This window comes from Chelon labrosus, assembly GCF_963514085.1.
Source record: "Chelon labrosus genome assembly, chromosome: 9".
In the NCBI taxonomy this organism is placed as follows: domain Eukaryota; kingdom Metazoa; phylum Chordata; class Actinopteri; order Mugiliformes; family Mugilidae; genus Chelon; species Chelon labrosus.
In genome coordinates, this window is record NC_140359.1 from 9,556,168 (window position 1) to 9,580,075 (window position 23,908).

The window sequence follows — 23,908 nt, forward strand, 5'->3', positions numbered from 1 at the left end:
TCTCTCACACACACACACACACACACACACACAAAAAAAACAGGTTGGGTCTCGGGAACCTTTTAATACCCATCTCCGCCCCCGTTTGAAGCGTCAGAGCACCAGCTCTCCAGGGGCTCTCCAACGCAGAACCAGTCCACACGCTCCTCCAAACTTTACGCACGGATGTGCTCCTGTGGAAGTAGTTAACGCGTGGTTTTGATGTGCTTCAGCCGAGCCGTATTGTTCCAAATATCTTCTCTACCTACTGGAAGCAGTCCCAGGCTTGTTTGAGTGACTTTGAAACCTAAAACTTTTTAAAACTTTCCTCTACTTTTAAATTTTTATGTGATTCGCTTCATTCCAGCAGACAGATGCAGTAAATCTGAAAAATGGCCGGTGCCTTATTAAAGTGCCTAGTCTTGGCGCTCTGTATCAGCGCGCACGGACTCTTGGCAGACCCCCGGGTTGAGGAGGGTGATGAATCCGATGACAGCGCCTCGACCCTGGCCTTTGTGTTCGATGTTACCGGCTCCATGTACGACGATCTGAAACAGGTGATAGAGGGCGCCTCGCGGATCCTGGAAAAGACCCTCAGCCGGAGGACCAGACCCATCAAAAACTTTGTCCTGGTCCCCTTCCATGATCCAGGTACTGTTTGACAAAACGAAACCTTATTCTTTGAATAATTAGCAACAAATCTGACTTTTATTTTTTTTTGTGACTTTGTCGGTCTTGAATCTTTAACATGCTTGTTAATTAATGTAGGTTGTATCATTAATATTTTAGGCAACATTTTAGAGCGCAACCAAACATTTCTCGTTTATTTGATCACAAACCCAGAGTGATATGTTTGTACTTCACACTGTCCTTGATTTGAAAAAGTTCAGGTGTTGTCATTTAAATAGTTTGACTAGTGACTATCACAGAAACAGCATATTATAACACGCCTCTGAGACTGTAGCACATGTGGCACTGCTTTGGAACTTGTAAGGAACATCAGATATCAAGCTGGAGTACACCGGTTTGAGCTTACACAGTGACTAATGTGTGGGACAGGTAAGGCTCTTCATCCCCTGCCCTTCTATTTGGAAAAGCTGCAACTTGAAAATAAGAGTGCTCTAATGGGGGAGGGTGTTTTTTTTTGTTTTTTTTTGCACTGATGAGAAGCATATGCTGTCTGCCTGTGTGTAATTACCCCAATCACCCCCCCACATTCACCCCCACTCCGCTCCTCCCTCTCCCTCTCCATCCAAGCCTCCGGAAAACCCTCACAGCCCCCAGTTTAGCCAGCCGATGGGGGGGTGGGCTACACTAACACCACACATTTTGTCTGTGTTTAATGTGCCCTGCCCTTGGGGACCTTGTAAACTTCCAAGATTGCAAAGAAGCCGCCGTGACTGACAAAGAGGCGTGACAGTGCTGTCAGTGTTTTACAGGCACTCATGAGGAGGAGACGGAGGCTTAAAAGCCTCCAACGTCAGGGGAAAAAAATAGATTGAGATTGAGTTAGAAATGTTATCTGCTTGACGCACGTCTGCAGGCTTTGTATCATTAGTCTCACAAATGATACTTCAAAATGATTCTTGACAGTTGGAATAACACGCACAGACACACTCAGGCTCCACCCTACCTGATGAGGGTCTTCTCAGTCATAATGAAAAGCTTGTGTTTACGGACAGCGCTGTTTGACAGTGCGTTCCCTGTGTATTGGTTAATGTTTACTGTTCCACTGATTGGGCCCAGAAGGCGTCCCAGTATGATTCAGGCCCTGACAGGCTCTTATCCATCACACTAAGGTCCGCCGCTGCTGCTGGAGACCCGAGGAAGTCACCCAGTTGAAAATGCTGACTACAGCCGTAGAAAATGATTACGCTGTCATCTCTCAAACTTTGGCCAGCTTTCTGTGATTTGTGTTAAAGAAAACCCGAACATTGTAATTTTGTCAGTGCAGCAATCTAGCCTCTCTTGTACTGTGTGATGTGTTTGATTTATATTTGTGTTTTGTGTAAAGGGTACAGGGCATCGTTCTGGATAAATTGGGGATTTTGACGCTGTAGATGCTGACAGAGGCTGACAGAGGCTGATAGAGGCTGAGCTGCTGAGAATTACCAACTAAATCCACGTTTCTGATATAGTTATTTTGTGGAATCGCAAGAAAAATCCAGTACTAAGCCTGTATTTGTTTGGGATATGCGGTAGAACTTGTTTTTTTTTAAGCATACATTATTATTTAGGGACCAGAACAGAACATATTCAGTGGACTTGACTTATGATTTGTAACCTCACAGATATTGGCCCTGTGTCCATCACTACTGACCCACAGAAGTTCCAGCAGGATCTGCAAGAGCTGTTTGTCCAGGTGGGAAACTGAACACAAGCCATAGTCCAAAAAGCTGGACTACAAAGCAAAGTTGTTCAAGTATTAAGAATATCTGAATAAAAATTAGAATGACATATTTAGATGTGTGTTCTTCTATTGCACAGGGTGGCGGTGACTGCCCTGAAATGAGTATAGGAGCCATAAAGAAAGCCCTGGAGGTTTCCCTGCCTGGATCCTTCATCTACGTTTTTACTGATGCCAGGGCCAAAGACTACCGACTGAAAAGAGATGTTCTGCAACTGGTGCAGCTCCGCCAATCACAGGTACTAGCTGCAAAGTTGTGCAGGATCGTACAGATCAGGGCAAGACTGACGCATACATTATCAGCCCATTTAGTAAAGATCATGTATCAGCGTTATTCCTCACACCCAAACCTTCAGTATGTAAATTGATACGAAAACATGCCTGCAAGCGTCCCATTAGTTTTGGATGGAACTGAAGCCTCCCAGAATGACTTAAATTTGGTTTAGCTGATGCTATCAGGAAAATGGCTTAATCTAAAAGTGTAAATACATGCCACAACCCACAGAGGTTTGAGTATCTCTGCATTTGTTTCATGTTGTAACAGAAGGTATGCAATGGCATCCTGTGAAAGATCTACATTCCAATGAAGTTCCCAATGCTCAGCTGGAAGGGGAAAGCTACTCGGTGTCAGCTCCTACATGAAGCGCGACAATAAATAAGCAATTAGCGTCACAGTGAAGCCAGCTGAAAGCCAGTCAGTAGAAAGCAAACACCAAGTAGTTGTAATCCTCTTAACTCTGCTGCCCCTTTCGTTCCCAGGTAGTATTTGTGTTGACGGGGGACTGCGGGGACCGCTCCCAGCCTGGTTACAGGGCGTATGAAGAGATTGCCGCCACCTCCTCAGGACAAATCTTTCACTTGGACAAGCAGCAGGTCAATGAGGTATGTCACTGGCACTGACAGATCACCAGTGCTTTATAAACCCATACATTTATAATGAACAATTTATTGAATTTAAGTGTGTATGTTAAAGTGTTATATGTCCTAATAATGGAGTAGAGAAAGAGCAGAACAGCCGCAAACCCCATTTGACCCACTGATGTAATAATAGCGATTTCATTTAGTGTAATCAAATGATTCCAGTGCTGATATTAAACTTCCTGGTTATATGATATGGCAAGTGATCCTTTCATATCGGAAGGAGCGTGTAACAGAAGCCCTGTCACAGAAGCCAAAGACAGCGAGGCTCACTTCCCAGGCAGACGTAAAAGAAGCCAGAGTTTCCTCTGGAAGAGACACTGGTATCCTGCATGTCAACACAGGAGATGGCTGGGCAGCCCTGAGCTGGAGCCAGCAGCTCTGTACACTGGTGGCCCACTGAACCTCTGAACTCCGATGTGTTTGTGCGTGCGTGTGGGTCTGTTTCCTGTCAAGTCGTGCTTGCATTTAGCTAAACATACATTGCCTGTGTTAGGGGCAGCTCGGTTCATTATCACTCCATAATCCTGCCAGCTGATTGAGGAGTGTTTGAATGTCATTTCTGTGCTTAAGTATGAAGGGAATAGGAGACCAAATCAGTCTAGCCCTCACACCTCAGCCCCAGATGGCTTTGTGCTAATGTAGGCTCAAGTATTTTGACACACTCTTAGTGTACGGTTACATATTAACGTGCATACTTGTGAACTTTTTTTTTTTTTTGGATTTACACTGAGTTGCTGTTGTCATTTTCTTTGGACCTGTGTGATCATAGCTCTTGGGTGGCATGCTTTTCCTAAATTAATGCAAATCCTTTAATCCTTAAAAACCTCAGAAGTAGTGCAGATCTAACCAAAATATTCTCCCTTAATAACAGTTTAATAAAGTGCAGCCAAATGAAATATACAAAGTCTTTTTTGTGGTCTCCAGAGGGAAAGTGGAGAGAAAACAGACTGCTTATTTTACTCTTTAATCCCAGGATATGATCTGTCATGGCTTCCCTCCTTCCAGCACAGCTGCCCATTGGAATTGGCTCCTGGTCCTCGCACAACGGCTCATTGTCAGCTCGGAGTAACACACTCTTTACACTCTCTTAAATTTGACTGATCATGATCAGCAAGAGAATCTGTTAACAGAGTGTGGACAAGAAAACCACGCTGCTGAACTTAGATTTGGATTTATGTCACCAGTAGCCTGAGGCCCTGATCAAAAGTGAGGGCTTAGATACCCTAGCTTCCAAAAAGTGACTGGCTTGAAATGAAATGACTATGCGCCACTGAAGTGCCTTTAAGAGTTGTTTATAACATTGCCCATATGGTTTCCTCATCATGTGGATGCAGTAGTGAGTTTAGGGAGATGATAACGGCTGTAAGGCATAAAATGAAACTCAGGTAATACATCCACAGTCATTCTCCCCAAAGGAATCACTTGGTGTAGTCATGCTTGGTGTTGTCTCTCAGATACAGGCTGCTTATGACAGAGGGAATCTCTGTGTGTTCAAACTCCCACTGGAAACGAGCAGGGGGTCCATCTGGGATTGTTTCACTTTAATAACCTTGATTTGTAGCGGGACATCTTCCTGCAAATGTCAGTGGTGGCAATGTTTAAACCAGGGTAAAGACTAAGCTGACCCCTGCCCACTGGGAGGTCTGGAGTCAAGCTGTTCTGCTTAACCCCAGCATGGTCACGTATTTATTCTTCACCTGGACAAGTGAGGGGAACAGTATATCAACCCAACCTTAGCTAACACTTCTTCTCTGGCCCATCTGTCATGCATCTATGAATAACAGAAGGGGGTCCTTCCTGTAACAGACCTGGAAGATAAGTCAACTTAAAGGTCTTAAGGGCCTCTGCTTTCCCAGTGGTTGAGGCAAGGAGCGGCTGAGGAACTCGGCATGCTCCTCCAGACCTGCAGTGGCCCAGACAGCAAGTCGTCCTTTCCCTGTGCTCCACTTCCTTTTATCTGAGGTCTGAGGGCAGAGCAATGCCTATTCTTCCCTGCTCTCTTGCATAAGACATAGACACTATCCTGGGGCAGATTTAGGTCATTTCTTAGCAGTTTCCTGCTCTGCTGGTGATGGCTGCACATGTGGCAGAGTTTACAGCTGTTTCCAGTTGTAAAACGGCGAGAGGAACCAGCTGCTGTCAGCACCCAGCGGACCTGATAGACAGAGAGTGGAGGCCTGATAATTAAATTATCAAAGGCTTTCCTTGTTTCACTTTTCGTAAATGTCTTAAAATGTGTTGCCGTTGGCTCCGTCTCCAAAAGGCCTGCTGAAGAAATGTTTTCAGTTTGTTTCGTTACAGACCCAGTTCAACCATAATGTCTCTTTATACAAAACAAATACTGGGCAGCAGTTGCTTGTAAAGATTTTGGAAGATGTAAGACAATTGGCCTAATGTGGCCACTGAAATGGGACTTTAAAGTATTGGGGGAGGTTACTGCTTCTGTTTTCACTTTAGAGAAAATAAATGGAAAACTGTATTCGCAATCGATACCATGATAATGATTATCAGAGCGTCAAGCACCTGTCAAAACCTAAACTATATATTGTCAGATATGTCTTTGGAGACCCACTGAGGGACATTACATTCTATGTAATGACTGTTTTTGGCATTAAATATAATCGATCTGTCCAGTTATTTCATCCTCTGGGTAATCTTAGCTTTGAGTGGTGGAGCTGATGACTCAGAAGTGAGCCTTCTCCAATTATTCGTTACTGTCGGTCCACATCTGGCTTCTTAAGCTCAACAGAAAAGTGGGAAACAGCCTGCTATTTCTGTCGTAAATTGACTTGGCTGTATTAGTCACTTTGATACTGGTGAATATACAGTTTGAGTTTAGTCAATGAATGTATTTCTTAAACGCAGGACACTCCTACACTCCTGTATCCATGTATGTTCTGTTCTAAGGAACAACCTTTATGATTCATAAAAGCTACGTTTCAGGAGAGGGGCTGCTGCCTGACAGACACACCACTGTGAGAGACAGTCTTCTGGGAGTACATGCTTGAGAGTGCAGAAAACTGTATGTTATCAGTTTGACAGCTGAGCTGTTTCACTTTTCCTTTGTTTAGGCAAAGTCCCTCTGAGGAATACTTTGGCGATGATAGAATAGTTCGAAGACAAAGAGCAGGGAAAGGAAGGGGTTGGTGGGGTTCTTTTGGAAAGGCCACAGACGCGTCCTTCCTGTCCCTGTCCTGTCTTTCATAATTGAGAAGGCATACCTGACAGTTTTCCTTGTGCACTGATGCGTGCGTCTTATCTAGCATGACATGTTGCTCGGTTGTGTTTTTGTAATGCTGTTTTTCTCCTGCTGTCAGGTTTTAAAGTGGGTAGAGGAGACAGTTCAGGCCATGAAGGTCCACCTGCTGTCCTCCAACCATGACAGTGCTCAGGAAAACAAGTGGGAAGTGCCCTTTGACCCCAGCCTCAGAGAGGTCACCGTGTCTCTCAGCGGACCAGCACCACAAATCGAGCTCAGCGATCCCTTTGGTAGAAAATACCTTTATACTGTTTCCATCAGTTCTGATTAATGGCAGTATTATCAGCGCCTAATAATAACTGATGTTGACTCATTTTCAAAGGTCGCGTAGTTGGTGTGGAGCAGGGCCTTAAAGAGCTGTTAAATATTCCCAATTCTGCTCGTGTTATTAATCTTAAATTTCCAAGGCCTGGAGCCTGGAAACTGAAGGTACGTCTCCGGTGCATAATCCACAAAAATGTTCCCTCACTGTTTGATTTTCCTGCCAGTGCCTGACACTGGACTAATTGAATACTGTTACTTCCTGAAGGTGAGCTGCAGCGGCCGTCATACTCTGAGGGTTACAGGGGTCAGCAATCTAGACTTCCGAGCTGGCTTTTCCAGTGTGCCTGTTTCAGAGTTTAACCACACGAGAGAGAGACCAATAAAAGGTGCCATACATGTGTCTGTTGGCTTCTTGGGTTTTATTTGACTTGGAAGGTGAACATAAGTTGACTTCACAACAATCTTTCTCTGCCTTTCAGGACTTCCATCCCATGTTTTGCTTAAATGTTCAGGCCTGAAGCCTCCAGGTCACCTTAGCCTTGTGGAACTCATGTCAGGCTCAGGCCGCTCCTTGCGCACAGTCCCCGTGCCTCTGCCCTCTGACCTCGGCCAACAGGGGCTGTGGAGCCTCCCGGAGTTCCGCACCCCTCCCCAGAGCTTCTTCATCAAGGTAACGGGCAAAGACGAGGAGGGCTACCGCTTCCAGAGGCTGTCCAGTGTCTCCTACACCAACATCGTTCCAGGCAAGATGGCCTCTAATCCCCTTAAAACATATTTTACCAAAGCCACTCTGCAAAGCCTCTCACACCTCATCAATCTCTGTTGTGACCTGTAACCTTTGTTTCCTCCCTTGTGTAGCTCCCCCAGCTGTGAGCATGCCTGATGTGGTGAAGGGCTTCTACATGCAGCCAGCTGTCATTGGCTGCTCGGTGGAGAGTGACATTCCCTACAGGCTAAGATTCACCAGAAATGGGATTACGCTGGGAGAGGAGAAGTTCTTTCAGTGAGTCTTTTCCTCTATTTGCTTTAAATACGCTAATTGAGTCACTCACTGCTCTTACCAGTGAGGTCGTCTGTGAAGCATTAGAGCTGCGTGAGCCTTAGCCTTGCATTTTATTAGCTCATCTGTCAGGAAACAGGTTTACACAGTCAATTTTGTGAACATTACATATTCGATTGTGTCATCTTGACAAATTAACAAAGCGCCTATTCTTTCTCTGTGTTGATGCTCTGTTTTGAATTAAATTCACGGAGAGAAGCTGACTTGTGGTGAAAACTATTCCCAGCGTGTGTTTGCAGGAGATAATAATTGAACGTGACCTAAAATAGGATCCTGTTACTATTTTAATACACCAGATGATTTCATAAACCAAATGTGTCTTTGTATCAGGAATTCTGCCATAGCATCATGGGACATTGGTATGGCATCGGCGGAAGATGAAGGCCTGTACGAGTGTATTGCACAAAGCACCGCAGGACAGTCACGGGCATTAACGCAATTAACTGTCAGAGGTATGCTACACACACACTTTCTCCGTGATTTTGCATGTGTGCATCGCAGTTTTAACAAATCTTTGAAATAGGTTCCAGCGGTTTTCTTTTATCTCGTCTTCATGTCTAAAATATCAACCATAGTCAAAGCATGCCAGCACAAACATTTGCTTTAAAAAGTAAACTATTTCCGAACTGTTTGTTCACCGCTGATAACGGCAGTTTGATGTTTTGATTGTGTTTCCACTGAAACAGAGCCTCCTCCAGTCTTGAAGTCTGCGGTGAATGTGACTTCCTCTGTGGGAGGCGTGGCTGTGTTGTCCTGCCAGGTGGAAGGCTCCATGCGCCACAACTTGACCTGGCATCGAGCGGGACGCGCCATCCGGGCCCAGGCGGGGAGGGTGAAGCTGCTGTCCGACTCATCCCTGCAGATCAGCGGGGTCCGAGCTCAAGATGCTGGACAGTACCACTGTGTGGCCACGAATGCCCATGGAGACAGCAGAATCACCGTCTGGCTTCTCGTCCCAGGTACGGTAGGACGATACCCTGCGGGTCATCTGCTTAAACACTTAACGCACCGGGGCCTCATGGCTCCTCTCAGGCCCCCGTCATCTGGTTTCCATTATTGCCTTAACCTCCTTGCAGTCAAATTGAGCCACTTCCTCAACAAAAAAACAGGCAAAACTGATGTATGTTGAAAAGTGTGGCTTCTAACGTGGGCATACACAAAGGAAATTCATGTTTGTAGTGAATTACAAAAAACAGCCAAATAAATGTGAATCCTGTCCTCACTTCAATCCCCCAGTCATGATGTCAGACATGGAGTGCTTGGTAATTGTTTTACAGCCCAAAGCATTAAGTGTGCTGTTGTTAAACAAGTGATTGGGAAGTTATAACATGACATCATGCAGTCGTGACAAGGCCCTGAGTCATAGACAGCTTTCTTCTTTTCTCCAAATGTAGAGGCTCCTTCCGTGGTAGTACACCCTCAAACCCAGGCTTTCTCCCGAGGAGATGAGATCCGCCTGGTCTGCTCAGCATCCGGCTCCCCTCCTCCCCAGCTCTTCTGGAGCCATGGAAACATGTTTCTAACTAATCGGCCGAGGTAAGGGAACTCTCGGCCCACTCAGCACCTCCGGCACAGAAGGCTCAAAGAGTTATTACATTCCCCTTTAACAACATGCACGATTGCCACATCTTGTTTGCATTGCTTTGGAAATTTGTATCTACTGATGTAAAATCTTTTTTTTTCCCCAAACCACAAGTATTTAATATGTCTGCTTGAAATACATATTCAAAGAAAAATGTCTCCCATGATACCCAAAAAGCGCAGAAAGATTTAGAGATGAATTTCCACTTTACATCTGCTCAATTAATCACAAAGTGTCAACAAACATGAATTCTGTCGATTGCGTGATGCAGGTTGAGCCTGAGCCAGAATGGAGTTCTGTCCATCAGAGGGGCTCTCCCAGAGGATGCTGGGAACTACACATGTCTGGCAACCAATGAGGCTGGAATGGCCTCTCAGTCTGTGTCACTTACATACGCAGGTAAGCGAACACATCCCTACAGACGAGGAACGCCAGTGTGAACCCATGCTGTCAGTTTGGAGTCTTTTTAAGTCCTTTGACTATTCTTCAAGCTCATTTGCTTTAGCTTCAGTCTTTGAGTGAAATCCAGTGCGAGCCCAGCTTTGGCACATACTTTTCTCGCTCAGACACAATACTATATTTCTCTCCTTGTTTTGAGTGCTGACAGTTGTAAGCCTGAAGTTTTAGTCATGGCTGTCAGTTAGTTCCTGTTTGCTTGACAGAAACGTTAACGCTGATGGACTATGGCACCATCTTCCTGGGGCATGCTGGTGTTATACACACTTCTGTCTCTGAATGTCATTTTTAACAACATTGATCTGTCAAACTAGTGAGTGCCTTGTAAGACAGATCATCTCTTCCTTTCAGTTCAGTTGCCTGTGTGTGCAATGTGAGCAAAGTTTCTACATTCACCTCAGGTTTTTCTGTAGCCTTTGCTGTTATTTGTACGTACAGTAATGCTGCGTGACATGATGCTATATAACTCTAAAATAAAAACACTTACTAAGCTGAACTGCAGCCTAAGCTCCCTGCTTTTTCTTACAGAGTTGCCGAGAATAACGGTGGTACGGCAGGTTGTAGTTGTGTCTGTTGGTGCGGATGCAACTCTGGAGTGTCAAGCCACAGGAGTTCCTTCTCCTCTTGTTCACTGGTTCAAAGGTAGGCGGAGGCCAAACACGACGCGCACATGACTATGAGTGTGGAGATATCCTTGTTGGAGACCAACCGTTTTATTTTGTTCGTGTTTCCAGGTGACCTCGAGGTGGGCTCTGCTCCTTTTGTTGAGCAGGAGGTACATCGAGGGACCCTCCACATTCGAGGCGTGCAGGAGGTCGACGCTGGTCAGTACAGCTGTGTGGCAAGCAGCTCTGCTGGAACCTCCGCTGGCACCGTCAGTCTGGAGGTTGGAGGTGAGACCAAGCTTCAATTGTTCCACATAAAACTTACTTTTCTACCACATTTACACAATGGAAAATTCATCTTGTACCACTCTCACTTCCACAGTGGGTCCATTGTTCTCGGAGGTACCGGTCGACGTAACAGCTAGCGTAGGGGAGAATGTCACCCTCCCCTGCAATGCCCGAGGTTTCCCGCAGCCGACGTTGACTTGGCGCAGACAGGACGGTAGACAGGTTCTTAAAAGGACAGGCGGCCACAGTAGAACAATGCAGCTGGAGAACGGACATCTTCTAATCCAGAGTGAGTTATCCGTGAAACACTATCACAGCCGAGGGATGGTTTGCAGAGCAGACTAATACAGCTTCATGGTTTCCTTGTACTGGCTTGCATGACTCAAATTTTTAAGTGAGTATATATAGAAGAGGTGCAGCCTTTCATATCAAATTCAGCTAACATTTTCTTTAGAGAGGGGAGCAACAAGATGACATTGCCACTGGTTAAGTTACACTGTATAGATGCCTCTCAAGTATCCATCCTAATAAAAACACTACTTCCTGTCGGTGACATACTTATCTAAAAATGTGCTCTATCTCCTCAATGCGAAGGTTAACCCACTTCATTCACTCTGCAACTCCCCATCAGGGCAGGAGTCATTTGAGCCTGAAACATGATTGATCTTACTGTGATCTTTTATGCTCCTGAGACTAAATGTTTACAGTGTGTAATATAATAGCGCAGAGGACTTGACATATTTGCATGGTGCGCTTCTGTCACTATTTCCATTTGTGGCTGTCGTCTGACCTAATTAGCTCAATCTGTTGCAGATGGATTTATTACGCTTATTTATTTAGTTTCTTTGTCTTAGAAAAACATCTCCATGCACATTTTGTAACACGCACACTCGTCCATTTCGCCCCATCTTGCTTCTCACTTTTTTATTTCAGTTCTTGTCATTACCTATTTCATTACTGACCTGTTTATTAGAACACAAGAACTGAATTACACGTTGTTCTGCTAACATGTGATCTCTAGAGAATTTACTCAGTGGGACATGTGTGTCAGCAGGCTGGCAGCTGAGGCAAACCCATTAATCCTGCTATTTTCTATTTTAAACTCCTAATTGCAGCACAGTCAAACCAATAATACCACTTGTTAGTGAGTGGAGGTCTTAACTGCTGCAAGCACGGACCTAGTTTTCTTTCCTAGAGAGTGCGGAGATGCTGCTTCTCTCAGATATAGGGTGTACTGCACATAATGTGTTTCTAACGATGCGATGTGTTTCGCTGTAGGCGTCTGGCTGGAAGACGAAGGGGTTTACATCTGCGAGGCCAAGAACCAGTTTGGTGCAATCAAAACAGAGGCCAGAGTCAGCATCACTGGACTGGGTAGGACAATCGATGCTCTTTTTGTCACCCTGTAGGCTGAGTATATTTTAGAAGCCCAGAACAGAAACTCCAAAGTCAAGGGAAGTCGTAAAATACTTTCACAACTTCCTGCTTTTATTTAGCGTTTGTCTTTATATTTCCTCCCTGCAGAGCCCCCTCTGTTGGCTCAAACTGCCCCAATCATCACCACTGGCGTTGGTCAGTCCCTTAGTATTCCTTGCATGCTGTTGGATGGAATACCTCTTCCAGAAAGACACTGGTCCCAAAATGGAAAACCTGTAAGCCTGGCTAGTATTAATCTGAATTATTTATCTCAAATACATACACATCATCCCTGTGTTCTTGCCTGACGGGAATACTTTTTATTCACCCAGGTCCAGCTGAACGGGAGGATGTTCTTGAGGAGCGATGGCAGTTTGTACATTGAAAGAGCCGTCCCGGAGGACACTGGGACGTATGTCTGCACTGCGGTGAACGTAGTAGGATCCATGAACATCACAGTCAGCCTGGAGGTCCATGGTACGAGAATAAAGGAATTTATAAAATACAATTAGACAGGCATAACATTATGACCACCTTCCTAATATTGCGTAGGTCTCCCTTGTGCCTCCAAAACAGTTGTGACTCATCAGAGAATGGACATGGGCCTTCTGAGGGTGTCCTGTGGTGTCTGGCAACAAAATATTGTTACTGGGGGCCTTTGTCACAAGAGGGTCAATGTTATTTCTCTTGTACAATGTAGAACGGCAGGAAGGGGTTTCTTGCCAAGAGTTACATGAGAAGATCAGCACTCCAACCATGATGCTAGAGGCTGCAAACAATTCATTAGCTTGGGATGAAGGCTGTAAGTGGTTGAGAATAGATAGCTTGGCTCTGCCCTGTGGCAGGGGCAACTTGTATTAAGTTACCCCAAATTGCAGGTACAGTTTCAGTTCAAGTTCAGTAACATTTCTTCATTATAGCCTCATATTTAGTGTGCAATGATACAGCCTTGTCAAATTCAAAGAAGAAAGCAAATACGCCTATACAAATAAGTTTTTAAATACAGTTTCTTAGTACTAGAGACAGTTTACAGGTTGCGACAATAGACTATAATTTAAACAACAATGCACTGACTCAGGATGCAAACACAGTATGTCAGAGGCCACCTGCTGTCACCATAGTGAGAGGGTTCATTTACTTTGATGAATGGGGCCATTTTGTTCATGGGCACGTAATGTCTGACAGGCCAGATTACAGTTCATCATCAGTTTGTAATGAAGAAATGCCTAAAACGCCGACACTGACACTGGCCGGCCGCCTAAGGCCAGCGATAATGCTGCAGACCAATTTCTCCACGGTCAGTCAGACAGCTGTTTTTTATGACCTACTTCTCCCACAGTACCCCCGGAGATCAACGCTGGTCCGTACCACTACATAGCCAATGAGGGTGTTGCCATCACACTATCATGCGAGGCCAGCGGCGTTCCCAAGCCAGATGTAGTCTGGTCCAAGGTAGGATGTCACAGCAAATCGACAATCTTAATCATTTCTTTGGCCGCATCTCATAAACTCATGCATGACTAATTGGCTAGCTCTATTTCCCACAGCATTATCTAGTCACACTTGGCGTCGGTTTAGCTTAAAATTAATCGCTGTTAATACATCGGAAAATAGTTGTTGAGCAAAATCAAGTACCCTGCGTGATGAGTTCTAGGTTGTTCTGAGTGCTGAGTAATGTTGAACTAATCCAGTCATTAGCAGGCTATTATATCAACATGATAGGGATGCTAATAGTAATAATGGCATATGTAATATTTTTTAATAGTATTCTGTTTTAATATTTACTGCTTTAATGGATGAGCCATCACTCAGAGTAATCAGTTAAGATAAGTTTTTTCCATTTTTAAGTGCATTTTGAGGCGTAATGAGTCACCTGGGATAACCTTTTGCTGTACACAAACATCCGTTAGCACTTCATTAAATTTACATAAATATTATTACTTTTTATTTTTTCTTCTGGTGCCTTTTTCCACCAGTTTCTCCCTCTGGCCTTCTCCTCGATTCGTCAGAACACTCTGAAACAACACAAACAGTAATAGTTTGAACTGCAATCAAGACTTGATTAACCTTACCAGGGAGGATGTAACCATAGCAACTTTGCCATATTGCTGCTTGACTCTGAGAAATCACAGTGTCTTATTGCACCTCAGGAATCTATTTAAAACCTTTCCTGCATCACCTTCCAGTACAACACTTCATCATATAATGAGAAGAAATCCCAAAAGCTCATGTGCATGCTTGGTGAACCAAGGCTTGAAACAACACAGATATCTTACACTACTACATAAAATGACAGAATATGACCAGTCTATAACATGTCTTTTCTAAACACCGTCATTATCTCAAATGGTCACAATTGCATGACATGGATTTACCAACTGGAGTCACTAAAACCAATGATTTTGTCCTTCCTATGAATAAGTAACGAGACAAGAGCGTACCAGAATAAATGCCCTACACAACTACATAGTCTGCATTACTGAGTGAGGTCATCATGTTGTTGTTTCCTACATTTTGCTGAACTGAGCCAGACTTGTCTTCTTTGCTTCCCCTTAACATTTTCAGAGCAGTACTCCAGAGTCAAGTAAATTTATTTTCTTGTCAGATAAAAGTGAATCTGTAAAAGCAATTGTATGTTCAAAGCAAATGCGTGTGCAGCCGAGTGCACCCTTGTGTGTGCATACTGCAAATAGAGGGCAAGGGGTGGCCTGTCATTACATTAGACATCAAAGGCTGCGCTGTAACCCTTAAACTAAGCTTATTGTGGCTTTTACTGTGTGATCTGTCTGATCTTATGCCCGCCATTCTTCCAGGGGAGGCAGCCTCTGCCCAGGGACCGCTCCTCTCTTCAGTCTGCCTCTGACGGAAACCTACACATCCCCCGCCCCACTGCTGAGGATGCCGGGATCTACATCTGCACTGCCACCAGTCCCGTGGGCTATGCTAGCCGAGAGATCCAGCTCAGTGTCAACAGTAAGGCAACACCCAAACATAGTGTTTGATGTAATGCTGTCTCACCTCATTCTCCAGATGGGATTTAGAGAGTCAAACAGTTTACAGTTTACAGATACGGTTCATATGGTTTTCTTACAACTTCTCTTCTTCCTAACAAGCCATGCCAAAGATAATGGGTGTGAGTGGCCATGACAACACAGTAAAGATGGCTGCAGAGGTGGGGACGGAGGTCGTTCTACCATGTGACGCCCAGGGAAGTCCTTCTCCACTAGTCACATGGAGAAGAAACGGGCATCCCATCCCTCCTGTCACAGCTGGGTAAGACAAAGTCATATCTCACCCCGACACTCGTGCAGTAAAATGAAACATAAAGTGACACAAGACAAAAGTTCAACCCATACTTCTGTCCTGGCTAGCGTCTGACTTGTCTTTTACAGCTTTTACAAGGGACTGGCCTGGTTGCAATTCAAAGCTGCTTTAAATGTGCTTGACTTCATTTGGTGATTCCATTTGAAGGCCTGCTAGGCAGATACATCAGCAGTCTACCGGAGAGCTGCGTGCCTCACTTGTTGGCTAAACTGAAGAAGAACATCTGGTCCTGCGTGGTTGCCTGTTTCCTGGCTTTCATGTGTGGTCACTCTGGGTGCAGACAGGCAGGCCGGCTTGAGACGCAGACTGGATGGATGACAGACACATGCTCCGGGCCAGACACCAGACAGAATGGTTTAGGGTAGATAGAAGATCGACAGACGGGGTTGAAAGCTGAGGTGACTCAGATACAGCATGACTTGTGTGGGGCCAGGAAGAAGGAAACTTCGGGGGTGGAGTGGGGGTGCCAGGAATAGGGGAGGAAAACGAACTGACAGAGGAAGAGATACAAGCACTGTCTGCCTGATGTTGGGATTCCCCGGGGTGCTTCAGCAGTAAAACAACATGCTGACTCTTTACTAGTCCTGTCTGATGAGAATAACACATCTCTGTGAACAACCCCCACACCAGTCCACGCTTTGCATAGGGAGAACCTGTGGAAACAGGCAGGCTGAGTAAAGGGAGATTCATTCTCTCCAGCTACGCTCTGCGGGTCAAAGGAAATGACCAGGGGGTGCTGATGTTGAAATAACTTAAATCAGTGGGCAGTAATATTTCTCCCATCTTTGTGTGTCCGCCCTAGTAGTAGCAAAAAGTCAGGGGTGAGGGGGGGGCCGATGAAGACAAAGATATTCATCGCTGGGTCAGTGGATTTATTCATTCTGGACTTAATTCTGATGAGGCCAATTTGTCCCAGTTAGTCTTTGTGCCAGACTGTGTAAACAGATGAGTTAACACCAGCATGGGGAGTGATGGAGGAGCCAGTGGGGTGGTATGTGTGTCAGTCTTCACTGCTGGGGAGCAGTGCTGCAGTCTGAGCATGGACTGACCACTGCAGAGGCACTCTTTTGGTTCTTATGTTGGATGTTGGATGTTGATGCGTCTCCTGCTGCTGCCGTTTGAGGAGGTGGGGGAGTTACAGTATACACCATATGTGCAGCTGAAATAGAGAGCTCTTTGTGCTTCGAGCTCGTTTCCACTTACATGAACATGTTATTGTTATAGTTCAGTTGCTTAGCAGACACACTTATCTAAGACGGATCACAGAGGTGTGTTTACATTTCTGTATATTATGCATTTGTACAGCTGGATAGCTTCTGGTGCAATTCAGGTTACCACATACTCCTTTAAAGTTGCTGACCTACATTTAACTGCTTTAACCTACATTTAACTGCTGCTGTTGTTTTTGCTACAAAGCATGTTTTTGGACTAGAGTTCGGTGTGTGTGATCGCCACCATCTGTCCACTTGTTTATCTGTGACAAACTTCTATAAAAAATGTCTGGTCTGGCATAAACTTTGCTTTCCACATGGATGTTCTCAGAAGATGAAACGCAGATTAAAGGGACCTGCATGTTCTGAAATCCTATCATAGCCATCGAGCCAACCTTTGATTTTTTTAAATAGTCCGTATTTCATGAGCGCTAAGTGATAAATACGCAGAAGTTGCTGCCCGCACTATTGCTCCCAACAGGAAGAAATGTATTGATCTTTTTGAGCTTATGGCCTTTTCCCACATTGACATCATCAGATCAAACTTTGCTTACCCTTTTAAACTGTATTTGCCCCGGGAAAGTGTAATTGTGTAATTGTGTAAAGTAATAACTCACTGGGGAGATTACTAAGCCCTGACTGAGGTCCAGACTCCACTTAGCGCTTTCTTACTCGTAACTGTCCGCCCTCACAGATCTATTGTCTTATGCGTATTTTGTTTTTAGATCCAAGCAAATCACTTATAAAGTGAAGATATAAACCAATGCATAAAACAATGTAGCACAATGACCCAGTTTTTGCATCTTAAAATTTGTCCTTACAGACACGTTAATACCAAGGTTGATATCAATTAACCATTAGTATCATTAAACAGTATGTGCAGTACAGTATTATAGGCTTCTGAATACTAAAAACACAAGGCAGCATGCATACAGACATGTGCATTGGCCTCACTGTAAACAGAACACTAGAGTAGCTCTTCTTTCAAGTGGCTGTAGATCTTCAGCGACTCATAAAATGTTATGTTTTCTCCATCTCTTTGCCCTTGACCCCTAAACACTCCCCAGGTTCACTGTTTTGCCTTCAGGCTCTCTGAAGATCACTGATGTGCGCCTGATTGATAGCAAACTCTACACCTGTACGGCAGAAAACCCAGCAGGCAACGTGTCCCTAAGCTACAATTTACACATTCAAGGTAACTTAAAGGGGCTTCATTGGAAAGTTCTTAGATGCATTAAAGCTCACCTTTTCAAAAAGCTGTCATACTCTATGTACGACACACATGAGATGTGTAAATAAATGAGTTTGTGATTGAGTTGTATTGCACTGTGTTTAGGACATTTGTTTATGCTCTCAGCTAAGCCTAGGATTCAGCCAGCACCCTCCCTCCTGAAAGCCCTGATTGGCCAAACAGTGACGCTGCCCTGTGTGGTCCAGGGGGAACCAAGCCCAGAGGTCACTTGGCTTCACAATGGTCTCCCTGTTGGGGTCAAGAATGCTACACCCCTGAGGATCCAGCGGGTCAGCCTCACTGACCAGGGAATCTACCAGTGTGTGGCCAGGAACAGTGCTGGTCAAGAGACCTTGGAGATCAAGCTGGAAATTCTTGGTGAATGGCAGAAATTTTATTCTTCAGATGCTGTTGTCTAAGAAAATAAACAGAGTAGAAGTAACAAATGTTTACAGTGCATACAATATATTGTGTATCATAGTACTTTGTACAATATAGTTTAACAACTGCGTTAACACTGGCCACATGAACATTTTTTATACATTAATATGATTCCAGTTATAGGCTCCTCCAGTGTTTAGAGGTATATGTATAAAGATATAAAGCTCTTAGTCCAACAGTCACTTCAGGTGGAGGCTAAGTGACCCCATGAAGTAGTCGTTTAATCCTCAATCAACTTGTGTAACTTAAAAGCTTTGTCTATTGTGGCCAGTTGGTCTCGATCAAGCCTTCTTCATCAGAGATGGTGACCCAGGGATCTATTCTGGGTCCTTTACTATTTACATTATACATACAAAATATTATTCTTCCTGTAGTTTTGTTCTCCTTTTATATTTGCATCCTCCGTTATTCTGTTCCAACCCAGGCCCCTTCAGTCTGCCACTGATGTTTGTCCAGTAACCCTACTCAGTCATCTTCTTGTTTTAAATGTGGACAAGATTACTTGTCACGTATGAACTTTGGCAGAACTTGTACACACTTTTCAAATGGAATGAGCTAAAAACTGTGGTATTGTTTCATTCTGCTAGGAGGTTTTTAGACTCTACCATTGTTTTTGAACCTACCTACTAATTACTTATTAATTCTCTTTATTACTTGATTGTTGGTTGTCTGGCTTAGATGTGCTGTGTGGTTGTTTGACTGTTTTTGCTTTCAAGTCTCTCCAGTAAAGGAGGTCTTGAGCTCAATATGAATACCAGATTAAATTTAAAGTATTCATCATGAGAGGTCAGCCTGACTATGGCTGTTAGAGGTGGATGCAGGTACTCTCTGGTCTTCAGGAAAGTGATGAAAGCAGTGTACCTGCGTTCATCAGATTTGTCAAATTTTACACCAACAAATGCTGCTTCTTCTTCACACACTGGACACGCAAATTTTAATAACACCTTTATTTTTCACTTGCCATTACACTTTTAATCAATCAATCAATAGTTTATTGCCATATCAACCACTTAACATGTCGTTCTGTCGTCACAGACGCCCCGTCCTTTGCAGAACCTGGAGACGCCATCATGGAGAAAGTAGCCAACAGCAAGGTCATCATCCCTTGCCCTGCTGAAGGTATGATATGATTAAACTGCACGATATGTGTAATTTACATGATGTGACTAAATATTTTAAAACCTAAAACGGATGTGTCTTCTCCCAGGTTTGTTTCTATGACTTTGCAAGAGCAAAATTAGGTTTTAAATGTAGGACAGAAATATGTATTTGTGCACCATCAAAGGAATGTTTCGCTGTCATCATAGACTTTCAGTTGTCAGGGAGGAAAAGAAAAACCTGCCGTCTTAAAAGGTAAAGCTTCTTTTTATTGCAGCACCCAGAGACCTGCTGTTTATGTCTATATATTCCTACATCTCTCTGCAAAGAAGGTAGAGTGTTGGTGTATGTCTGCGGATCCACTGATGGATACTTATTCTCTGACAGCCCGTTCAAACAGGTATTGTTTGTGTGAAGCTTTACCATGGCAACCAGCGTGGTGAGAAAAGGTGAGAACGGTGTCTAATGTAGAGCAACAGCTGGAACATCAGTCTGCCTGCTGCCTCAGCGAGCCACATCTGCTTTCCTCTGTGTCAGGGCCTGCTGGGAGAGGAATCCTAATTACAGGCTGCTGCTGGCAGATAAAGGACAGAGATGTCTGAGGTGCACTGTGAAGCACAGGAAAAGGAAGATGAAGCCACACTAGCTTTCTTTCCAGCCAAGTCATACAGGCAGGCAGGCAGTACCAGGCCTCAGAGGGCTCATACAGAAATGCTTGATGCTCCTGACACCCTGGAGAGGCAGCCAGCAGCAGGAAACAAGGATCCAGTCATTGCTCTCTTGAGATGTAGATAAAGCACAGGCTCTGCCAGGAGGATATTATTAATTCACCAACAAGCACATTGCATTTGATAGCGGTAATTATTTGAGAAACACATGGAAGAGATAATCTCTGACTTTGTCGGTCCCAGCAAATAAATTCTACTAATGAGATCTGTTAACATCTAAAATAGAACATCTGTATGCATTTCCTCCCAGCAATGAGATAATGAATTTGTTTTTGAGCTCCTTAACCGTAAACATGTGCTCAGAGAGGAAACAGACAATAACACCACCTCTGGTCTCTGCGTCTCCTGTGGTTAGTACTTTCTGGATTGGGGTAGGGTGCTGCGTTTGATTTCCTACCTCGTCTGTGGTCTTTGTATATGTAACACCTCTGTAAATAGACAGAGCCGTGGCATTTGGATCCTTCCAGTGTGCTGATCTTTCATTGCCACCGACTCGTCTGTCCTTGCCTTGCCTCAAATCTGCTGCGTTGGGTACAAAGTCTTTCACCTTTCCCCCATTCCGCCTTTCTCCTGTTGACCATTTCTAGCTTTTTTTTTTCCACCACCCCGTAATCCACAGAACACATCTGTTTCATGCTCCTGAGTGAACACAGCAGTGCTTTTGAACTGCTTGTTTAACTGCTCCTAGTCTTACTGCACAAGACTCTAATTTTGGGGGTTTGGTAATAAATCTTTTTGTCAGCATTTTAAATATTATATCTTACATCTCTCAAGTAGACTGGGTTTTGTTTTGTTTATGTGACACTGACCTTGAAATGTTACGCTTGCAAGCTACAAGGACTCTAACCATTTTGGCATAGTCTCCCTTGCTGTCCTGCTGTCCAGCAGATAAATGAAGAGCTGGCTTTTTTTGGTCCGGGCTGTTTGCCCATTAAGTTCTCCCGCAGAGAAGTAGAGAGATGGAAGTAGCTATTCTTTCTGTCAGACGTGATCAATAAAGCTCATTTTACACACAGAATCTTTTTTTTATCCCCACACCTGCAGGATCACCTCGACCCAAGGTACGCTGGTTCAAGAATGGCCTGGAGATACACCCCAAGCAATCAGAGTTTTCTGTGGCGAGGGATGGAGCGCTTGTAATTAGCACAGCATCTGCCAGTCACAGTGGGGACTTCAAGTGTGTGGCAACCAACGAGGCAGGCTCTGTGGAGAGAAAAACTAGGCTAAAAGTAAATGGTGAGAATTTAGTTGTAGCTGTGTTGCTTTTCTGTTAGCAGCATACAGTGTGTTATCCACAGTGATGACACACATCCATCCCCTTCTGTACTGTTTTAGTTCCACCAGAGATCCAAGAGGACGGGCAGCCCCTGAATCTCACCGTCACCTTAAAGCAGCCTCTCACTCTGGGCTGTGATGCCTTCGGGATTCCCTCTCCAACAATCACCTGGACTAAAGATGGCCATTCTGTGAGTTCCCATTTACAGACAATCTAAAAGCCAGGTTACATGTTTATACTGCACACACTGTCGCATTGATTTCTGTAGCTGTACAATGCCACCAAGTGGTTATTATTCTAATAACAGTAAAACATTTCAAAACATTGATTCCTGTATATCCAGGTGGACAGTCCTGGGGTGTATCTGCAGAATGGGAACAGACTGCTCAGAATCTACAGGATTCAGTCTGAACATGCAGGACAGTTTGCCTGCACAGCTCAAAACTCAGCTGGAGAAGCCCGGAGAGAATATAACATAGTGGTGCAAGGTGAGCTTGTTCATATTGATGTTTAAGCAATTTGAGGACAGAAAAAAAGAAAAAGAAAACAAAGTTGAATACATATTCACTTTACATGTGGTGGTGTTTGACCAGCTCCACCAGTGATCTCAGGGGCATCCAGACTGCAGGAGCTGACTGTGGTGCTGGGCCAGGAGGTGGAGTTTCAGTGCCGAGTCAGCGGACGACCAGCGCCCCGAGTGGAATGGAGCCGCGATGGAGAGTAAGAATCTCTCTTTATTGACGTGTCATTCAGCAGTGCACGCAGGGCGGAGTACCAGTTGTATTGATCAGATCTTCCATTCCTTTCCTCTCGCCAGGGTTCTCTCTCGTGATGGGGACCCTCATGTGGAGTTTCTGGAAGATGGCCAGGTGCTGAAGGTGAAGTCAGTAAGACTGAGGGACCAGGGGCTTTACCAGTGCCTGGCCAGTAACAACGCAGGAACTCAGATGCGCCGGTTCAGACTCACAGTGCAAGGTCTCTGCTTTTTGGACACATACCATGTATTCCCAACCACAATGGACTGAATTCTAAGAAAACAGATTACTGAGCATAATAATAGGAATAGGATTGATAATAATTAATTCATTGTACATCTAACTTCTAACATAACATGATCTGACTTAAACCAAAGTGACTGCTTTATGAGCACATAAAAAATCATTTTTGTACAGGACTCTCTATGTCATGCATGTCTTGTCTTGTAATTGCCCAATGTCCTGCACACTGCATTTCTCTTTTAGAGGTTATCCTGCACAAAACAGGCCAATTCCCTGTGGAGCCATTCATTCTGTGCTATGGGCCAGTAAAAAACCTTATTGTCTGTGAAACACTAATGTATTGTCTGTCTGTTTTCACAGCTCCCCCCACCATCAAAGGTGCAAGTGAGACCTCAGAGGTGTCAGTGGTGCTGGGTTTCCCCACAGTCCTTCCCTGTGATGTGGAGGGCTCACCCACACCCAGCATTACCTGGCTAAAGGACAACCAGCCCATCGTGTCCACGCCGCAGCGTACATACACCCGCGGTGGGCAGGCTCTGCGACTGGGCTCGGCACAGGGCGACAGCAGCGGCCTCTACACCTGCAAGGCCACAAATCCAGCCGGCACAGCCATCAAGCACTATTCTCTCAGTGTTCTGGGTAAGAGATGCCCGCACCATCATGACACGTAAAGTCTCACAGATGTCATTTTTTGATGTTTTTATTTATTTTCATTTTCATCAGTCCCTCCACAGATAGAAGGGGGCTCTACATCCTTGACGTTTGGTGGTCAGGAAGAGAAAGTGCGTGTCAACGGGAGCTTAACACTGTCCTGCTTGGCTAAAGGTTTCCCCGAGCCCAAAGTTAATTGGTTCAAAGATGGGCAGGTTGGTTTGTCACCCTTTAAAAGTTCTTAAAACCAAAAGCCTCTAAGGCAGTTTAAATGGAAAAAGAGCTAACCTCTATCGGCCTCTACTGGCAGTTAGTGAGAATTACAAACAATCCTTTTAGACAAGCCACCTCCACACTCCAGATTTGGTGCGATGAGTAAGCAAGTTAATTATAGCGAAGGCACAGCAGAAGAATTCTGCTATTATATATCACCACATACCATACACTGTGGGTTATTTTCTTGAATTTAAATACTTATATTTGAGTATATTCTTGGCACATCTTAATTTTCTGCCATTTAGTATGTTTGTGTGGACATTCTGGCTTAGATCGAATTTTTTTTCCCGAAAGTTGTGTTTTAAAAGCTAGACATTTAAACATCTGATGAATCTTTTTTGACCTGTATTCCTAATTTAACCATTCAGACACACCATATCTTAGTTCTTCTATGATCTCAGAAGACTGCTCCAACAAGCTTATATGTATAAACACTT

General features: G+C 44.4%; 1 protein-coding gene across 1 annotated transcript in view; it reads left to right on the forward strand.

The window, feature by feature from the left end:
• Positions 1 to 257: 257 nt before the first annotated feature.
• The window catches only part of hmcn2 (hemicentin 2), a 41,749-nt gene continuing 18,098 nt past the window's right edge, over positions 258 to 23,908 (forward strand). Inside the window, exons 1-32 of the mRNA XM_084551437.1 lie at positions 258 to 630; positions 2,271 to 2,341; positions 2,467 to 2,625; positions 3,146 to 3,268; positions 6,625 to 6,796; positions 6,889 to 6,995; positions 7,096 to 7,216; positions 7,310 to 7,573; positions 7,689 to 7,833; positions 8,221 to 8,342; positions 8,577 to 8,849; positions 9,285 to 9,426; positions 9,744 to 9,871; positions 10,457 to 10,570; positions 10,663 to 10,821; positions 10,916 to 11,110; positions 12,100 to 12,195; positions 12,346 to 12,473; positions 12,570 to 12,714; positions 13,577 to 13,689; positions 15,051 to 15,210; positions 15,351 to 15,510; positions 17,840 to 17,967; positions 18,130 to 18,381; positions 19,480 to 19,563; positions 21,315 to 21,506; positions 21,606 to 21,736; positions 21,890 to 22,034; positions 22,140 to 22,266; positions 22,364 to 22,521; positions 22,905 to 23,183; positions 23,268 to 23,410. Coding sequence (XP_084407563.1) covers positions 372 to 630; positions 2,271 to 2,341; positions 2,467 to 2,625; positions 3,146 to 3,268; positions 6,625 to 6,796; positions 6,889 to 6,995; positions 7,096 to 7,216; positions 7,310 to 7,573; positions 7,689 to 7,833; positions 8,221 to 8,342; positions 8,577 to 8,849; positions 9,285 to 9,426; positions 9,744 to 9,871; positions 10,457 to 10,570; positions 10,663 to 10,821; positions 10,916 to 11,110; positions 12,100 to 12,195; positions 12,346 to 12,473; positions 12,570 to 12,714; positions 13,577 to 13,689; positions 15,051 to 15,210; positions 15,351 to 15,510; positions 17,840 to 17,967; positions 18,130 to 18,381; positions 19,480 to 19,563; positions 21,315 to 21,506; positions 21,606 to 21,736; positions 21,890 to 22,034; positions 22,140 to 22,266; positions 22,364 to 22,521; positions 22,905 to 23,183; positions 23,268 to 23,410 — 4,995 coding nt within the window. The 5' untranslated portion in view covers positions 258 to 371. The remainder of the gene's footprint in view (positions 631 to 2,270; positions 2,342 to 2,466; positions 2,626 to 3,145; positions 3,269 to 6,624; positions 6,797 to 6,888; positions 6,996 to 7,095; positions 7,217 to 7,309; positions 7,574 to 7,688; positions 7,834 to 8,220; positions 8,343 to 8,576; positions 8,850 to 9,284; positions 9,427 to 9,743; positions 9,872 to 10,456; positions 10,571 to 10,662; positions 10,822 to 10,915; positions 11,111 to 12,099; positions 12,196 to 12,345; positions 12,474 to 12,569; positions 12,715 to 13,576; positions 13,690 to 15,050; positions 15,211 to 15,350; positions 15,511 to 17,839; positions 17,968 to 18,129; positions 18,382 to 19,479; positions 19,564 to 21,314; positions 21,507 to 21,605; positions 21,737 to 21,889; positions 22,035 to 22,139; positions 22,267 to 22,363; positions 22,522 to 22,904; positions 23,184 to 23,267; positions 23,411 to 23,908) is intronic.